The sequence below is a fragment of the Aethalodelphis obliquidens genome, unplaced genomic scaffold, assembly GCF_003676395.1.
Source record: "Aethalodelphis obliquidens isolate GAN/ISIS:26980383/991018 unplaced genomic scaffold, ASM367639v1 scaffold62, whole genome shotgun sequence".
NCBI lineage: Eukaryota > Metazoa > Chordata > Mammalia > Artiodactyla > Delphinidae > Aethalodelphis > Aethalodelphis obliquidens.
The window spans coordinates 3230009-3249648 of record NW_020838006.1 but is presented as its reverse complement, the minus strand read 5'-3'; the positions used below and the strand labels follow the sequence as shown (position 1 = coordinate 3249648).

The following is a 19640-nucleotide window of genomic DNA, read 5'->3' as shown; positions in this document are numbered from 1 at the left end:
AGCAATCCTGAAGAAAAAGAACAAAGCAGGAGGCATAACCCTCCCAGACTTCAGACAATGCTACAAAGCTACAATAATCAAAACAGCATGGTACTGGCACAAAAAGAGACATACAGATCAATGGAACAGAATAGAGAGCCTAGGAAAAAAAACCCACACACCTACAGTCAATTAATCTTTGACAAAGAAGGCCAGAATATAAAATGGGAAAAAGTCTCTTCAGCAAGTGGTGCTGAGAGAGTTAGACAGTTGCATGTAAATCAATGAAGTTAGAACACACACTCTCACCATACACAAAAATAAAATCAAAATGGTTTAAAGACTGAAACATAAGACATGACACCATAAAACTAGAAGAGATCATAGGCAAAAAATTCTTTGACATAAATTGTCCCAGTGTTTTCTTAGGTCAGTCTCCCAAGGCAATAGAAATAAAAACAAAAATAAACAAATGGGACCTAATCAAACTTACAAGCTTTTGCACAGCAAAGGAAACCATAAACAAAACGAAAAGACAACCTACAGAATGGGAGAAAATATTTGCAAATGATGCGACTGACAAGGGCTTAATTTGCAAAATATACAAATAGCTCATACAACTCAACAACAAAAAAAACCACCCAATCGAAAAATGGGCAGAAGACCTAAATAGACATTTCTCCAAAGAAGACATACAGATGGCCAACAGGCACACGAAAAGATGCTCAACACTGCTAATTATTAGAGAACTGCAAGTCAAAACTACAATGAGGTACTACCTCACACCAGTCAGAATGCCCATCATTAAAAAGTCTACAAATAACAAATGCTGGAGAGAGTGTGGAGAAAAGGGAACCCTCCCACACCGTTGGTGGGAATGTAAATTGGTGCAGTGTAGAAAACAGTATGGAGCTTCCTCAGAAAACTAAAAATAGAATTACCATGTGATATAGCAATCCCACTCCTGGGCATATATCCAGATAAAACTATAATTCAAAAAAGATACATGCACCCTTATGTTCACAGCAGCACTATTCACAATAGCCAAGACATGGAAACAACCTAAATGTCCATCAACAGATGAATGGATAAAGAAGATGTGGTACGTATATACAATGGACTACTACTCAGCCAGAAAAAAGAATGAAATAACACCATTTGCAGCAACATGGATGGACCTAGAGATGATCATACTAAGCGAAGTAAGTCAGAAAAAGAAAGACAAATACCATATGATATCACTTATATGTGGAATCTAAAATATGACACAAATGAACCTATCTATGAAACAGAAACAGAATCACAGACATAGAGAACAGACTGGTGGTTGCCAAGAGGGAGGGAGTTGGGGGAGGGATCGACTGGGAGGTTGGAATTAGCAGATGTAAGCTTTTATATATAGAATGCATAAACAACAAAGTCCTACTATATAGCACAGAGAACTATATTCAATATCCTATGAGACCCAGCAATCTCACTACTGGGCATATACCCAGAGAAAACTATAACTCAAAAAGACATTTGCACTCCAATGTTCATTGCAGCACTATTTATAATAGCCAGGTCATAGAAGCAACCTAAATGCCCATCAACAGATGAATGGATAAAGAAGATGTGGTAGATATATACAATGGAATATTAGCCATAAAAAGGAATGAAATTGGGTCACTTGTAGAGATGTGGATGGACCTAGGGACTGTCATACAGAGTGAAGTAAGTCAGAAAGAGAAAAACAAATATCGTATATTAACACATATATGTGGAATCTAGAAAAATGGTACAGATGAACCTGTCTGCAAGGCAGAAATAGAGACACAGAAGTAGAGAAAAAACATATGGACACCAAGGGGGGAAAGTGGGGGTGGGATGAATTGGAAGATTGGGATTGACATATATTGACATATATATACTAACTAATATGTATAAAATAGATAAGTGATGAGAACCTGCTGTATAGCACAGGGAACTCCACTTCGCTGTACAGTAGAAACTAACACAACATTGTAAAAGAACTATACCCCAATTTTTTAAAAATCCCATGATAAACCACAATGGAAAAGAATATATTAAAAAATGTGTATGTATGTATATATATATATATATATATATATATATATATATATATACACACATACACACACACATATGTACATAACTGAGTCACTTTGTTGTACATCAGTAATTAACACAACATTGTAAGTCAATTATACTTCAATTAAAAAAAAAGTTTTCACTCCTTAATATAAAGAAGAGATGGTGGCAATAAGAGAAATGGACCCCAAAGTGTTCTTCCTAATACCTGATGTTGTAGGGGATGAAAATATCCCCCTACAACAAATAGAGAGAAGAGAGATGGTTATTTTTAAGCATACTCCCTGGAGCATTTTAGAAGACTCTGAAATCACTCAAATATCTGAGTCATCAGCTGTGCTGGATTTCTTGAGTTGTACAATGAGAAACCACCTTTATGCTGATTATCTCACCTCATAAAGAAACAAACAGTCTGATAATGAATAAGAGGGAAAACATGAATGTGGGCCCATGATTATCACATGAGTTGAAAATACGCTGAAAACTGAAGTCATAAATACCTTAAGAGCTTATAGTAATATACATATATATAAAATATATCCAACTTGCAAGCCATTTATCAACTTTTGTCCCCTTTGAATGAAATAAATTCTTCCATTGTGGATAAGCCAGTATGCAAAAGGAGAGAAAAGTTTCATAGATGGTAATAAACATGTCTGGATATTCCACTATTAGGGATTAATTCCTTTGGCTTAGCCTGGGCCTTGTTTTTAAAGGTGAAGTACTTGGGGAAGGTTAACACGGTAAACCAGGATATCAAGGTTACCATGTTTTAGTGTGATTTAATCTAGTTACAATGTCCCTCCTAACTCAAATTACATAAGGAAAATGAGAGACATGGAGTGCCTGTAGGACGAAAAAACAGGAGAGGGGAGTGATTTTGGAAAGTGTTGCGCTGACAAGATGTACATGCCTGCCTTTGTACACTGAGAAATTGGCACAGGTGGGGTGTAGAACAGGAAGGGAGGGAAACTGGCTGAAGGACACACGGAGAGCAAGAGGTGGGTCTGCAATGCCCATGAGCACCATACACAAAGCATGAGACTCATCACTTTCCATATTTGGGACACACACAGTAGCAGGGATAGTGTGTCGACCCAGCACTTGTGTTCCAAAAGGAGTTTTTATTGAATTGGACCTATTTGGGGCTAAAATAACCTTTCCCCATGCTGAATTTATATTCCTAAAATCAAGAGAATATTATTTGCATCATCAGCCTGGAAAAATTAAAAGGCTTATAATCTCCAGTGCTGGAGAAAGTAGATGGAATTCATATGCTTATATATCTTCTGGGGGAGGAGAACAATTTAATAGTGGCTATCCAAATTTAAAATGTGCATACCTCTGATCCAGAAATTTCATTTCTAGAAATCTATCTTGCAGAAATACTAGCACAAATGTATAAGATGTTTTTACAAAGATAGTCAATGTAGCATTAAGTGGAAAACTGGAGACACCTAAAATAAGCTACCAACTTATTTGGGAATAAGTTAAGAATGGTTAAGTCACTCATAGAAGATATGCCATATTATGCAATTCTGGACAACAATTAAAAGGTGTACAATATATCTACATATATTGTCTTGTTTAGAAGAGAAGTAAAAGTGGGTGGGTGAAAAAAAATATTGCCAGGTAATATTTATAGTATGATCAACTGTTTGCATGGAAAGATGGATGAGTGGGTACAATGAATGGTTGGACAGATGGACAGATAGATGGACAGACAGATGTACAGATGGATGGTGGATGGATGGACAGATGGATTGGTGTTTGAGTGGATGGACAGATGGACAGGTGTTTGGATGGATGGACAGATGGACAGATACATGGATAGATGAACAGAGAGATGGATGGACAGATGGACAGATAGATGAATGGATACATAGACAGATGGAGAGATGGATGGGCAGATGGAGAGATGGAAAAGTGGGTGGATGGATGGATGGGCAGATGGATGGATGGGCAGATGGAAGATGGGAGGGAAGGTAGGAGGGAGAGAGGGAGGGAGTAGAGAAAGAGGGGAGGGAAGGAGGGATAATATTGGGTTGGGCAAAAAGTTCATTTGGCTTTATGTGGAAGATGTTACAGAACCCAAACGAACTTTTTGGCCAACACAATATGCATGATGGATAGAGACAAGTGTGCATCCAACAGGCTGTCATTACTGAGGTTAATGTACTTTCCCCTTTAGACAAATCCTAGGAGTATGTACACACAACAACTTGAGTTAAAGTCTCCCTCCTGAATCATACAGCCTCCTCCCAACACTGGACCAGTCGTTCTCAAACTTGAGCTGCCTGAGAATCACCCTGGGCCCGCACCCAGAGTTTCTGGTTCCACAGTCAGGGGTGGCACCCTGGAATCTGCATTTCTAACAAGTTCTCAGGTGATGCCACTGCTGCTGTTCCAGGCACTGCGCTTTGAGAACCACTGCTCTGGGTGACACAAACTATTTCTCAGTGACAAATCATAATGTGGGCCCCGGGAGCCAGATTTGATACAGACCAGAGCCAACCCTGCTACCCCTTAAGCCCCTCTTTCCAACAGGTGAAGGGGGCCTGATCCCCAGTGTGAGCCTACCATCCAGCACCAGCCAGGAAGGGATGTGCCCTGAGCCTGCAGACCATCCCGAGAAGAACACTCACCTTCGGAGAAGATGATGTGGTCGTTGCACTCTTCGGAGCTGCAGGAACACATGAAGAAAGTCTCTCCAGACCCCTTTTTTTCCTTCATAATGCACTCTGAAGAAGCAGCGTCGTCAAGGACAAATCCATGGTAGGCGATCTTGGGGTCATGGCAGACCGTCTCCAGTGTGATGTTCTCATCATTCTTTCTCCTGGGGTACAGAGAAGGAGGGGGTGAGTATGGCCCCACAGGGAAGCAGTCTGGGCTGTATCTCCATCAGGACATTGTTTCCAACAGCAGCGCTGCCTCCTGTTCTCCATCACTTACAGGTTGTCCCGTCATGTCCTGTGCTTTTCCACGCACTTCAGTCTTTCCTTTGCTTATCTCAGAACCCACTTAGGATCATAACGTGAGGGCTTTCCTTGGAGACAAACCTGTCAGAGAACTTTACACGTTATGCCTTAATTAAATCATTAAAGGGAGGGCGTGGGGGAACAGGAGATCGCTAGGTCCTTGGGGTGACTCCAAACCTTCCATCCTGATCGCACTGTGAGGCTAGCATTGCATCTCTAGTTTGCTGGACAGAATCTAGCTAAATATTACTCAGTCATAAAAAGAACGAAATTTTGCCATTTGCAGCAACATGGATGGACTTGGGGGGCATTACGCTAAGTTAAATACGTCAGACAGAGAAAGACAAATACTATACGATATCACTTATATGTGGGATCTAAAAAGTACAACTAGTGAATGTAACGAAACAGAAACAGACTCACAGATACAGAGAACAAACTAGTGGTTACCAGTGGGGAGGTGGGGAGAGTGGGAGGGTATAAGACAGGCTCAAGGATGGGAATATAGCCAATATTTTGTAATAACTGCAAATGGAGCATAATCTTTAAAGACTGTATAAAAAATTAAAAAGTAATAAATTTTGAAAAAAAAACTAAAAAAAACCCCAAAACCCCTACCTATCCTTAACCCCCAAGCTACTGGAAAGTCTTGGCAAAAACAGTGGCCATGAAACAAAAGCACCTCCCTCCCTGCCCCCATAGTTGTGTGCCCACCTGTGTAGGTGGGGGTTTGTGTTTGGTTTTGGTAACAAGATGAAGCCGTGCTGAGTCCTCCGGGATCCCAGGGAAAAGCATGGTGTCCCTGCCTTGTGAAGCCTCCAGAGGCCCCGGGATGGGACAAGGAAGAAACTGTGAGCCACGAAGGAAAGCTGCTCTGCAGCCCTGGGCAGCTCATTCAGAGCCCCGACTTCCACCCCCCGCTGCCTATAGAACTAGAATCAAAGGGAGGAAACTCAGCCACAGCACTTGAGGCTCCATAAGGTCCTCAACTGCTTCCTCCACTCAGTGCTGTAACGGTGTCTCCTGGACAGGCAGGGCCCACTGTGCAAAACATCTGTGGGTACACTGGAGCACAGAAAAGGAGGATACAGTGAAATAAATACAGACTTCTTTGTCCTGCTACTGAAGAGGTTGTCAATATCTGCGACAAAAGAACCACAGTTATGAAATTAATTTTGGTTCTAAAATATGTCTATCCTTGAAAAGGACTTAAGCATTTCACATGGTAAGAGTGCACAACTGGCATTAGTTCAATAAATGAATGAGGGCTTCCCTGGTGGCTCAGTGGTTGAGCATCCACCTGCCGATGCAGGGGACAGGGGTTCGTGCCCCGGTCCGGGAAGGTCCCACGTGCCACGGAGCCGCTAGGCCCGTGAGCCATGGCCACTGAGCCTGCGCGTCCAGAGCCTGTGCTCCGCAACGGGAGAGGCCACAACAGTGAGAGGCCTGCGTACCACAAAAAATAAATAAATGAATGAATCAGCGAGTGAATGAAAAGAACACTAAAACTGATCGTGGGAGAGTACCACCACAGAGAGCAGAGTCTTTTATTCCCCCACTGGGCTATTCCTAAGATAGCCAATGTCCGAGTGTGTGTGCCCTGGACACAGACTCTGAGGCTGTGAGATCTCTGGATCTCTGTGCAGGAGCTCTAGGGAGATTCCCCTGCAGGGGCCAAAGGCAGCAATGCTGCACAGAGCAGGGAGGGGGGTCGCGATGAGGCCTCTGCTGACCTCTGGGCAGCTGGGGGCTGGGATGGCCCATCAGAGCTGTCCCAAGCTGAGGCAAAGTGGTCAGGCGTTTCGGCCACTGCACCAACCAGTCCTGGGATGCTGGCTGCTGGTACAGAGAGGCTGAACCTGCCGGACTCCAATGAAGCAGCTCAGGGAGCAGACAAGAGGAGCACCCCTGGAGGGCTTGGGGTGATCCCTCAGCCCAGGGTGAGCACCTCAGTGCTGCATGGGCGGGGGTGCAGGACAGCATCCCTGGCACCTCCCTCTCTCCACATCCAAATGTGTCTTTGCCCAGAAAGGTAAAAATAACGTTCAGTGTATTTAATCTTTAGGGCTGAGACACAGAGGGCACAGAGAGCTTCCCCACAGGCCCGCATCTTCTGAGACAGCAAAGCTTCAACGCCAGGGATGTGTGATTCACACTCCACCCCTTGGACTTGTACTGGGGTAGGGAAACTACCTTTAATGAAAAGAGCCTGTTTGGGTGCAGAAGTATGTTCTCACCTCCAGTGGATATTTAAGTAAAGACAGCAGAAAACAGGAATGAAGAGGAGCCTGGGGTCAGCTGGTCTGGGGTCTGAGGCTTCCTGCCCCAAACCTGACAAGTGGTCCTCCATCCTCTCGAACTTGGTCTGACCCTTCCAGAGAAGGAAGCCTGGCCCACTGGCAGGAAACCACGACTGAGAAAATGTTTCAACTGATCCTGAGTACAAGTCTGTCTGTCCCCTTGTAAATGCTGTGGGTCTCCTGTCCTGCAGAGTTCTGCACGACAAGCTGACTATATTTTCCACTTGAGAGCCCTTCAGATCTCAACAGAGCCCCGTCCTCTTTACTGGACCAGCCATGGCTAACTGCCCCCACCAGCCCTCAGATGGCATGCTTCTGAACCTCTGATCACACTCGTGCCTCTGCTCTGAACACCATCTCTGTCAAAATCCCTTTTTCAAAACCACCACTCAGAGCTGGACACAAGTGCAGCTGGCAGGTATGGCAAGCTGCCGTGACAGATCTTTGCTGTTAACATTCCTTTAGTTCTTAAGAACCTAATTCATGTCCTGGTACGTAGGGAAATGTGCCAGGGTTTCAGATTTATCATCAAGGCTGAGTATACACGGTCCAGAGAAAGTCTCAAAAGGCTCCTTCCAAAAGGAGCGGGCAAGATATCTGGGTTTACATGCTCATTTGCAAATGGCCAGGAGACACAGAGGTTACTTTAAAAAAATAGCTGATAAATTGAAACCATCAGAATAAGGCTTCAAAATGTTATATTTCATTAATGAATGTGTAGTTTTTTATAAAATAAGGACTCTCTTAATGATCTCTATTTTTTTTTAATCTCTGGCTTATACTCCCAATTCATAACTATGAGTTAATCAAATGATTCATGAGCACCCACTGTGTGTGTGTGTGTGTGTGTGTGTGCGCGCACGCACGCGCGCACGCATGCATGCCTGGCAAGACGGGAGGATGAGGGAGGGAGGGAGGGAGGGAGGGAGGGAGGGGAAAAGGGAGGGGGGAGGGGAGGGGAGGGGAGGGAGGGGTGGACAGAGCGAGGGAGAGAAGGGGATCTGCTCCAAGAGGAACATGTGGTCCTGCTCCCAGAGGAAGACACAGGGTTTGGCCCAGCAGTGGTGTGAGGCACTGGCCAAGGCTTCTGACTAAGGAATAGGTTGTCTCCTGATGCCAAGTCACTTCCCCCATTTTTGACAAGTGCGTCCCTCTTGCAACAGCCCACCTTTCATCTCCACGAAACAGGACTGAGTTTGTGTCAGAAGAACAAAGCTCCTGGCGTCACTACGGGCATCCCAAGGGGTCTCAATTAAATGACTAGTAAGTGGCAAATCCCTCTCCTTGACACAAGGAATGGTTTCCGGACTTATAAATAGTAAAGCTGCGTGTGTGTATTTGAAAATGTATAGAGTGTCTCTAGAAATTACACTGAACGACTGAAAAAGAGATGGTCTAAAGGGAAGGGAATGGGACAGATGTCGAAGTTTCGGGCATGGAGACACATGACTACATACCACGAACGCACACTGCTTATAAAAGGGGAAAGAAAGGTGTTACAGGTCAACCTTACCAGACAGCCACGCAGACCTCTTGCGGCTTCTCACAGATGGCCGTGATGCTGCAGTTGCTCCAGCAGGACTTCTGGCTGTCACAGGTGGACAATCTCACATCACAGAATTTACACAACTGCGGCAACTTGACGGCACCATTGTCGTCAGTGACCATCATGTCACTGTTAACTGGGAGGGAAAAGAGATGCATTACATGATTAACCAATGTAATCAGCTGCTAGTGGATTCCTGATACGATGCAATTTCAAATGGACCTGGTGTCAGAAGAATGAATGCGGAGAAAGGCCACATAAGGCCTCCACATCAGATGAGAGTTTGGTAATGAAAGCCAGGGCAGCATGGAGATGGTTGGGATGGAGGAGGTTTGGTAACTTCTTGCCTTTGTCAGTGAGCGTCATAAGGCACTCTTTCTACAAAACCCTCCTCATTCAATCCAGAGACAGAGCTTGCGTCGCCCCACTGCATGGTGCGGGGTGCTGGTGAGCGTACCCTTAAGGAAATTATAGTTTAGCTGGTGGATGGACACGAAAACAGACCAGGGCAGGGCAACCCAAAATAAAGAGAGGCACGGAAGACGTGGGAGCCAGACGAGAGTCCCCACCTCATGGGCAGAGAGGGGTCCCGAGGAGCAGAGCTGTGACGTGGGGAAAGGGGGTCGGCCAGCTCGGAGGAGACCCTGGGGGTGAGGTGGGACTTTGCCATCGCTTTCCTGACCTACACCCAACAGAGCTATCCGGGCCTTCTTTGCAAGAGCCTGGCTCTGCCTGCTTCCTGTTGCCTTGAGCCAACTCGGTTGATAAAGTGTGTCTCCTAGACACACACACACAAGTGAGGCCTGGAGTCCCACAGGTGAATGCCAGCAACCTCTCTGACCTCATCCCTCCCACCACCACCAGCCGCCCTCTTATTCTTCACTCGCTACCTTTTAAGACACACGGGCCTTTCCTGGAAGAAGCCAAGCTGCTGCCTTCCTCAGGCCCTTCCCTTGCTGTGCCCTTTGCCTGCCTTCTTGTCACCTTCCTGATCTCTGGTTAAATGTCACCTCTTCATCCTAAAGCAGCCCACAAGGAACCAACATAGGGTTTTGTTTGATCTTCTGCACAGTCTCCATCACTCACTGGCTTCTGCTCCATCCACCAAAATGCAAGCTCCATGAGGCCTTCTCTGTCTTGTTTCCACACTGCTTCTCCAGGGCCAAGAAGAGGGGCTGTCACATAGAAGACATCCGAACAAGCGTACCGAATCAATGGTGACTAGCTAATACACGGAGGAATGAACACAAGAAGTTCATATCTGGCCTTGGCGCCAGGTGGGAAGGGACAGAGAGCTTCCTCCCTCCCCTTGGGGGAGTGTGATGATACCCCCAATATTCACTCACATTCACCAGTAACACACTGAAGACAAACTGTCCTTGGCAACACATATCTGCATGCTGAGAGGTGCCAAAAAGGTATAACACCCGTTCCCTCTTTTTTCCCTCAATGAGACCCTTTTCCATTGGCAATGGTGGTAACTAAAGGCATGAGTTTGGAGAGTGAGACCAGGCTATTGTCAACAAACGTGAACTCAGACACCTCTTTGCTAGACTAGGAAAGATTAAGCACTCAGACAGCAGGGGGCACTAGACCAGACTCCATCAGGAAGCGGGAGGGTGCTTCTCCCAGGGTCACCATTGGAAAGGCCTGAGCAAATCCTCCTCGTCCTCTCCTGTGTTAAGGACACTCCAGCCTAAGTCCCAATGCACAGCTTCCAAGACCTCCCATGGCCGCTCCCTGCCCGTGAAATCTAGTTTCTGTCACCGACACTTTGCCACGCAGACGTCTTTGTTGCTTGGGCACAGCACCTGTTTCCTGGGTCTCTAAAAATATAAACCTATATAAATTTAAGATTTGCTTTCTTGTGGTACATTAAATATAGAAGCAAAAAAATAAACCCATTCATCCCTCTCAGGCCTCAAGTTCATTTCAGGAAGTGTATTTTTAGGTGACAATCTATTTTGAAATTCTCAATGTCTCCCAAACCAAGAGCTCTAACTAAGCTTAGCTAAAAATACAGGCCACAATGCTCTCTGAATCTTGTGTTCCGTTTGGGACTAAGACAACAATGAATATATATATATTTTCTACAATGGTTAGATTTGGATCCATTTGTGAAACAGCTAATTTAACACTTCAGGCTTCCCTACAAGACACAGGCAAGGCAAAACAAACAAACAAAAAGCTAGGCCATGTTCTGTTTATTTGATTTTTTAAATAGTTTCAGACAAGCATCTCTTTGCTGGTTAGAAAGTTGCTGTTTTTAAATATAAAATCAAGCCTCCAAGACTTGGAATTCAGCCTTCCAGCATTTTAGGATTTTAGCCTCTATTAGTGGTTATCAACTTTGGGGCCATGTTGGAATCCATCACTTAGAGCGCTTAAAAAACTCATGAAGCAGCCCCACCCCCTCGGACGTGCTGATTTAATTATTCTGGAGAGTGGCCTGGGCACCAGGTCTTTTAGAAGCTGCTCAGACAATTCTCGATTCTCGCGTGCAACCGAGGCTGAGACCCTGACCTGGAATTAGTTGGAAACGACATAACTGGCACAAAACAAACCAGCACAAAAATACCCTCCCTGCCCCCAACACACAAACACATATATAATGTATGTGACAGTGGTGGGGTAGCCCCTCAATAAAGCTGGAAGATGTTTCCTTGTGGAAAACACACCCCTAAAGCCACGTGATTAGCACTTTGACACACTGCTGATGGAAAGGAGTCCTTCCCTGGGCTGGCAGATCCTTTTCTAACAGAAGCTAAGAAGTGTGACAAAAGTGGCAGAGTCAGGAGTGATGGGAGAGAAAAAAGCCAGATGTGACTGGTGCTGGGAGCTGCAGTGGCAACCACAGATGTGTTGACGAGTGTAAGTGCTTTAGATCTGATGCCTGCAAAACACAAATCCACAGGGAAGAGACAAAAAAAGGTCATCAAAAAAAAGAAAGAAGAAAGAGGGGCCAGTAGGCTGCAGGGCTCAGGGGGCTGGGAGACAAGCAGATGCACAGCCCTGCTGCCAGATGGAGAGGCCAAAAAAGAGAAATCTCACGGCTGAATTCTGGGGAAAAGGCAAAAGGACAACTTGACGCACACTTGGAGGCACAGGCATGTGGAGGGAGGGGGAGGTATGCAACAGAACGTGTCCATATTAAGCACCTACTACGTGCTAGTCAAGGTGCTAAGTTATCACATAGAGCCTCCTGAGTACCAAAGAGGGGGCCCCATTTTTCCCTTTGTTACGGTAAAAGCTACCACTGCTAAGGTGAGCAGACTTTTTAGCTTGACCAGCTTTTCTTTTTTAATTGGAAAAGTTCGAAAGCCTTGACACAGGGCAGTCACTGCCATGCCCCCACCCCCACCAGGCACTCCATACTAGCGGACCCAGGAGGCTCCTGATCCGGATGATTCCACCAGCAAATAGAGTCCAGGCTCCACTTAAGGCCAGTGTTGTCCTTTGTGAACAGGTGCAGTGGTGGGATAGAGAGCATGGCTCCCTTCACCTTTACTGGGGGTCAGCTAATCTTGATAAAGGCTTTAAGTGCTCACTTTGGGGCGAGGGGACAGCGAGAAATGCATACAAGCTTTTGCTCATGGTTTCAGAGGCTGGTCCACAGATTCCTTGAAAGCCCATAGCCCCAGGTGAAGAATCTGAGGCCCACCCTGGAGTCCTCGCAGGTCACTGAGAACATGCTGGATAGTTCAAGGCTAGTCAGAGTGGGGGGCAGAGCCAGTGGGGCAGAACGTGGGAGGGATGGTGATTCACTCCACTTACAACTGCCTCTTGTGCATTCCAGTCCACAGAAAAAGCTACTGTCCTAGCAAACAACATCGTATGCTTAATATATAATTTTTGTGAAGCCAAAGAATGAAGAGTTAATGCATGCACCTAAGTAGCCAGGGACAAAGATATTTCTGTAAACAACAGCATAGCAAACACCACCTAATGAACCCTATAGCCAACCCCAAACAACTTCAAAATTCCTTCCAACACAGGTTGGAAAATTACTCTCTTAAGTGTCTTCAGTTAAGATGATCTCATATTAAGGTGTATTTTCCTGCCTAGGGACGCTCTGTGAGCAACTGACCATCCTCAGTGAATTTTCTACCTGTAACAGGCAAATGAGCTCTTCGTAACGTTCTCCAGAACGAGAAGATCTCTTACCTGGAAAGCCAGCCAGTAAAGGAAGTGAATGAGGACGGCCTCCTCCAGCATATGACAGTATCACATGGCCCATCACATGTCACTTCTCTTCAAACAGACCCATGAGTAACAGCAAGACCTTCAGTCTAGATCACACTGCCTTCCTCATTTTAGAGCACATTTTCCCCAAACTCACTACCTAGAGACAGAGGTTCCGAGTCTTGAGAATAAGAACGAAGTAAATGCTTAGCTACGTCTATTTCTGGAATAGTACTACTGTCTTTGAAGGTCATAGATGGGCAGCCTAATAAAGGTTAGATTATCCCAGATAAATATTAGGAATTTTGCATACAAATTGTTACTCCGTAACTTTGGAATGGTGTCTACTATTAGCTGAGCTATTAGGTGAAGTCTCAAAATTCCACATATAATCCCAAACACTTTGGCAGAAATGCATTCACGTATCTTTGAATTCCTGCATTTGAATTTCTACTGTTGTTTTATGGTATGTTTTGGGGGCATTTAGGAATTCATTTATTCCACAAACACCTGTGGATGTCTTGCTTTGTGCTATAAATTTCATAGCAGGATCATTAAAATTGATATAACCAAGTGCAGCATCTCAAAGAATAATCCACGGCAACTGGCAAACAAAACTCACTATGACTCAGAGCAGTGCTCCTCAGATATTAACAAGCACACAGATCCCTTGGGAATATGTTAAACCCACTGGGGTATGTGTATGGAGTGTACTGGCTCATGCAATGGTGGGGCTGGCAAGTCTGGAATCTCTAGTGCAGGCCGGCAAGCTGGAAACTCAGGCAGGAATCAGTGCTGCAGTTTCAAGGCAGCATTCCTTCTCCAGGAAACCTCAGTTCTTGCCTGTAAGACCTTCCAACTGACTGGAGGAGGCCCATTCACATTACTGAGGATAATCTACTTTCTAGAAAGCCAATTGATTGTAGCTGTCAATCATCTACCTTCACAGCAACCCCCAGATTCGTGTTTGATGAAAGAACAGGGCGCTGGAGCCTCTCCAGGCACTCGCAGGTACCATCCAGGGTAGGACAGCGACTCTGTCCTCAGCTGATGCCGATGCTGCCTGTCCATACTTTGGGCAGGAAGTTTGCGGAGAACCCAGTTTGTGGCTGCCCATGATGTCCCTTTCTCCACTCATTCTGGATCTAGCAAATCGAATACCGATTCCTCCTCACCATTTTTCTAGGCATGGTCTCCTCTTATAGTTCTTTCCATCTGCTCTTCTCTTGCTCCTGGCCTTGTAAACGATCGTGGACCCAGAGGCTCTGATCACCATAGGGGCCACAATGGAAACACTTGTTCTCAGCAAGAAGGTTTTTAAGTGCAGTTGGCATTTCAGAGTCAGACACAGAGGCAACCATCTGGCAGCCAGCCGCCATGGTCTGCGATGCTGGCAACAGACACCCATGGCCCCCGAGACCCGGTGGGACCAGTCTACTGGCCTGTCACCCGTGCCATCCCACCCAGAACAAAGCATCCAGTCAAACAACTCACAGGACCCTTCATGACTCGTCATGAAAGAAAGCCATTCCCCAGCGAGTCAAATAAATTGGCCAACTGCTAAATAAAAACAAACAAATAAAAAATAAAAAAACCCTCGTAATTAAGTCAAAGATAGTTTAGGAAGATTTCCCTTCTCTGAACTTCTATTGCATACTTGGAACTTCTAATACAAAGCAATACCTTATTAGTTTTTAAATTGTATTTTAACCCTCATCCCTTAATTATAAGTATATTGAAAGCAGGAAAGGAGGGGCTTTTCTCCAATGACAGTCCCCCAAAGTCTCTGGGAACCAGGATCAGTACTGGAGAAACCACCACTAAGGTAACTGGGAGGCCAGGGTCTGGTTTTGAGAGGCACAAGAGGACAGAAAGGCATTTGATTGGGAACAGAGCACAGACCAGGAGAGGTTGAGCAGAATGGGGGATCTAAACAATCTAGGGGCAGGATCTCTGAAGACAGCGAATTATTCAACAAACATGCATCCTCTGTTTTACAGATGGACAGAAGGTGAGGTACACGATGTCTGAGGTGTGTACGCAGGTCATAGCATGGCTTGGCCAAAGCTGGATTTAGAACAGGCAAGAAGATAGATGAGGCATAAAAAATGTCCCAGCAGGAGCACAACAGGCAAGAACAGAGTCCAATTTTGTCTATCTAATCTCATAATAGGACTATTCCCTTCTAAAAATGAACTGAAGAAACTCAATGTCTGGTTTAAAAACTTAAAAGTCAAGGGCTGGTGAATAAACCACTGAATCTGGACAGTTGTAGATCCTCTTAATAAAACTCCAGCCTAAATTCACTGTTATGTAGATAACTGTGAATGACCTGGAAAGGAGGCAGAGGTGTGTGTGTGAGTGTGAGCGTGTGTGTGTGCATTTATGCGTATAATTCCCCACCCTCTGTGACTTGTTCAACTGAGGGAACTTAGCTTTGAGGGTTTCTTTTTTTTAGCCTTTTTGGCTCATAAGTTTAACAGTTCACTATGGATGGTTTTAAGAAGAACTGTATAAACATAAATTTGTAGCAAATTAAGGAATTAAGGGATGTTTCAAAGGGATTAATTCAATACAGTACTTTAAATGGAAAACTTGATTGTTCCTTTTTTTAAATTTTATTTATTTATTTTTATTTTTGACCGTATTGGGTCTTCATTGCTGCACACAGGCTTTCTCTAGTTGCGGCGAGCGGGGGCTACTCTTCGTTGCAGTGTGCGGGCTTCTCATTGCAGCGGCTTCTCTTGTTGCAGAGCACGGGCTCTAGGCACGCGGGCTTCAGCAGTTGTGGCGTGTGGGCTCAGTAGTTGTGGCTTGCGGGCTCTTGAGTACAGGCTCAGTAGTTGTGGCACACGGGCTTAGTTGCTCTGCGGCATGTGGGATCTTCCCAGACCAGGGCTCGAACCCATGTTCCCTGCATTGGCAGGCAGATTCTTAAGCACTGCGCCACCAGGGAAGTCCCTTGATTGTGCCTTTGAACTAGGATTTTTAAATTTTGATTTACAAGGAAATGTTAAAGGAGTTATATATAGTATAAAACAAGCTGTAACTGAATGGAAAAATAATTGCTTTTTCCAGTGACAAACATAAAATAACTGAGCAGGAGTTTCACCTGCACCTTCCCTATTTAACACTCCCGGCCCCTCTAATTCCAAATAGCTCCCAAATAGGCATGCTCTGTTTTCTTACTTATCCCTGAATTCCTTGGATCACTAAGGAATGAAATGCAGTTTGAGTTCTCAAACAAGTTGTTGAATTTGCTTTTTTTTTTTTTTTTTGATATATGTCCCAGAATCAGGTCATATATCAGGTAACAAAACCCAAACATTTAAAATGATTCTTGCAGATGGAAATATCTACATTGTTGCCAGAGGCAGTATTTCAGAATACAGGCACTTCTGCCCTGTTCAAAGAGTTGAAACACTTTTAGCACTCTCAGCTTTAATAGAGATCCTTCATCTTTAACAGGGATCTCATGGATAAAACACCCTTCTGAGAGCTGGACAGAGGTGAGCAGTCTGCAACAAATACCACCACCCATACTTGCCAATTTTAGTTTATCACTGAGAAAGCTGATTTTAACAGTGCATTTACCTGGCAAATCCTAACTGTAGAGTTTCTGAAATGAGCCAAAACCCAAGAGCATGCAGGGCTGGGGCTGAGGAAAAGAGGAAACAAGTTGAAAAAATGAAGCCGTATCATTGCACATAGGATAGTTTAGCAAGTGAAGATTAGACTGTGGTGCTAATTCATAGTCTGTCAAAACCATAACTTTCCTGCTGGGAAGGGCTTTCAAATTGGCCCTTTACATTTAGTAATAGTAACTGAGAAAACAATTCTCCCTCAGTTGATATGACTTGGATGGTGGACGGCAGCAACAAGGAAAATAACCCAGAGATGATTGAAAATAAAAGATGATTAACTAACTCTCTTAGTGACAGTCAAAACAACATTGGTAAATAGTCCGATAGAGGCAAGGTAATGAGCACAAGATTTATGGAGCACTATCGCATTCCAATCCAGCTAAAATCATTTGTTACTTACCAAAAATATTAGCCAACATACACAAACATGCATCATTTATCTGCTCTGGAAGAGCCTTCAAATTAACCCTTTATGGAAAGGTTGGACAGAATAGGGCATGGTTCTTTTTTCAAGATGCTTATGATCCTACAGTAAATAAAAAAACTTGCACAAAAATGATTTTTAGCAAAAGAACTTTGGAAACGGTTTACCCAAAGATATGCTTTTCCATTAAGTTATTTATTTAGGAATTAAACAGTACTTTAACTCAAAATGCTGAGGCAGCTGAATGCAAAATGCCAGAACTAATACAAAATCCGATAAGAAGGGATTTTTTAAAAGGTAGCAACTGTTTGAGAATCAGAAAAATAGGCATCTGGGTTGAGCCGTTTGCTTCAACCGAGCAAGGAATTTGGTCGGAATATCAATCTCCTGTGAGATCCAGCTTTTACATTTCTAAATTTCTGTGGTGGTTTTTCCCTACCTCTCTTCCAAAATGGGCTGCAGTGTCCTGATGCAGGCCCGGTGCCGGAAAGGTTTTTCAATTACAGTTTTATGAAGTATGTGAAAATATCAGTCAAAGCAGATGATTCCCATATTTGTGATTTGGAAAAGGGCTGAAACACTACTGCACTTGGGAGAGATACTCCTTCAGATGGTGAGTCTCAGAGGCTTGGTTTCTGGCAACGAAGCAGCCTGGGGCTGGACCAGGCTGGGAGATGCTGCAGCCCAGCCAGGATCGCTATGCGGGGGTTGTGGGTGCGGACAGCTCCCAGATGTATTGTTTGGCTTAACTTCTCTTCTTTTTCAAATGTGAACCAAGTTTGAAAATGAGGCGATGTCACATGAAAAGCTGGATTTCCAACTCCACTTAAGAAAATAAAAAGACTGGGCAACAGTAGGCAACATCATCCCATGACAACCATATCTGGCGGGGAGGGGTGGTGGCCCCTCCTTAAGTCGGCCTCATCCCCGCCGCTCCTGTGTCTCCTACCCCCTGCCCCTTTGGCCACCTGAGCGTACCATTAATGAGTATTTAACATGTCCATTCAATTCTCTCTTCCCATATTAGAGGTTTCACAGGAATGTAAAAATTCATGATTAACTCTCTAATATGGATATTTTCCAATATGCATTTTATTCTCTAATGTGGATACTCACATTTCAGTTCAAGGAAAAGGAAAATTTTCTCCTTTAGAAATCAGATCTGTGTGGGATAAATGATAATAACAACAACATGATAATTTCTATTATCACCATTTATTGGATGCAAACCAAATGCTTAGTCCAGTGCTAAGTGCTGTAATGATTAGTTCATTTACTCATCACAAAGGCCATGTAATTTTGTCATCATCATTTTATAGATGATTAAGGGTCAAAGAGGTGAAATAACTTACGGAACGTCAATGAGAGACAGCCAAGGAGAGACAAAGCCACAGGTCATATGTAAGCCCTCATCCCTCCTGATATGAACAAGAAAATAGAGATTCCCCTAGAGGTTTAAGAGCAGAGCTGTACACTCATTCCAGCTGAAGGCAAAGACTGAGTGTGGCCAGCTGGAGCTGAGGGGAGCAGGTAAGGGTGGGGGAGCAGTATGTTTCTTAGAAGACAGCTTTGGTTCTCTGCAATTACTTCACTTATTTTATTTTAGGATACGTCTATAATAAGGGCAGGTTAGTAAAGTCCAAGAGTTCTCAAGTCAAAGACTTGAGTGTGAGTTCAGGTTTGGGGGCCAGCCACTTAACTTCTTGGAACCTCCGTTTCTCGATCTATGAAATGGTACTTTTTAGGGTCAAGACAAAGAGAAAACATGCTTGACGTACATGTGAAAACTGTCTAGACGGTAAAAAGTGCCACACAAGCACTCCCTGGAGAGAAAAGGAACAGGGCAGGCAATGCTCTCTCTCCCAAAAGAAAATTACAGGGAAGGCATGACAAGACAATTAAGAGTCTGGTAAATCTATTCCCACTTAGCAATAGAATGCAGCAGTTTGATGACTTCTAAGAAATCTTTCAGGACATTTGAGTAAACAGACAAACTGAAATATAATAACTTTTGTTACTGCGATGATCCAGAGCTTTCAAAGAGATAGAATGAAGTCAGTCATTGTTACTGTAAAGTTCCCAGGAGTGCTTAGGGTCTTTAAACAACCCTTCTAGAACCAAATAACCTGGTTTTACAATATTGTTCATAACCAGCTTAGGTCTCACAAATAGGCAGTAAGTTGAAGATCAAGTTCAGTTCTCCAATCCTCTGCTGACCCTTGCACAACATGCAACAGGCCAGAGCTGATCTGCTTTGGCTTTGCGACACCTAGTGTGTTACCTGACAACGTGCTGATAAAATTAGTGAGTTTTGACACTCAGAGACGGGGAGGCAAGGAGGCGCCTTAAGACTCTGGAATTCTAACATGTTGAAATAAGCTTATGATTGGCTTTCTTTGAGAAAGAAAGGAAACAAAACCCAGACACTTAGATTCACAGCTGACCAGAAAACTGGAGGACACTGGCAGCAACTTTACTATATTTTTAAGTGTCTAG

The 19640-nt window shown here is 44.2% G+C and overlaps 1 protein-coding gene across 3 annotated transcripts in view; it reads right to left on the bottom strand.

Annotated features, from left to right (window-relative positions):
- TGFBR2 (transforming growth factor beta receptor 2) overlaps positions 1-19640 on the bottom strand; it is a 95287-nt gene that overhangs the window by 51543 nt on the left and 24104 nt on the right. For all 3 annotated transcript variants that reach the window (XM_027088351.1, XM_027088349.1, XM_027088350.1), the window contains exons 2-3: positions 8862-9030; positions 4716-4906 (exon numbers count right to left, since the gene is read on the bottom strand). In XM_027088351.1, the coding sequence (XP_026944152.1) occupies positions 4716-4906; positions 8862-9030 (360 nt within the window). The remainder of the gene's footprint in view (positions 1-4715; positions 4907-8861; positions 9031-19640) is intronic.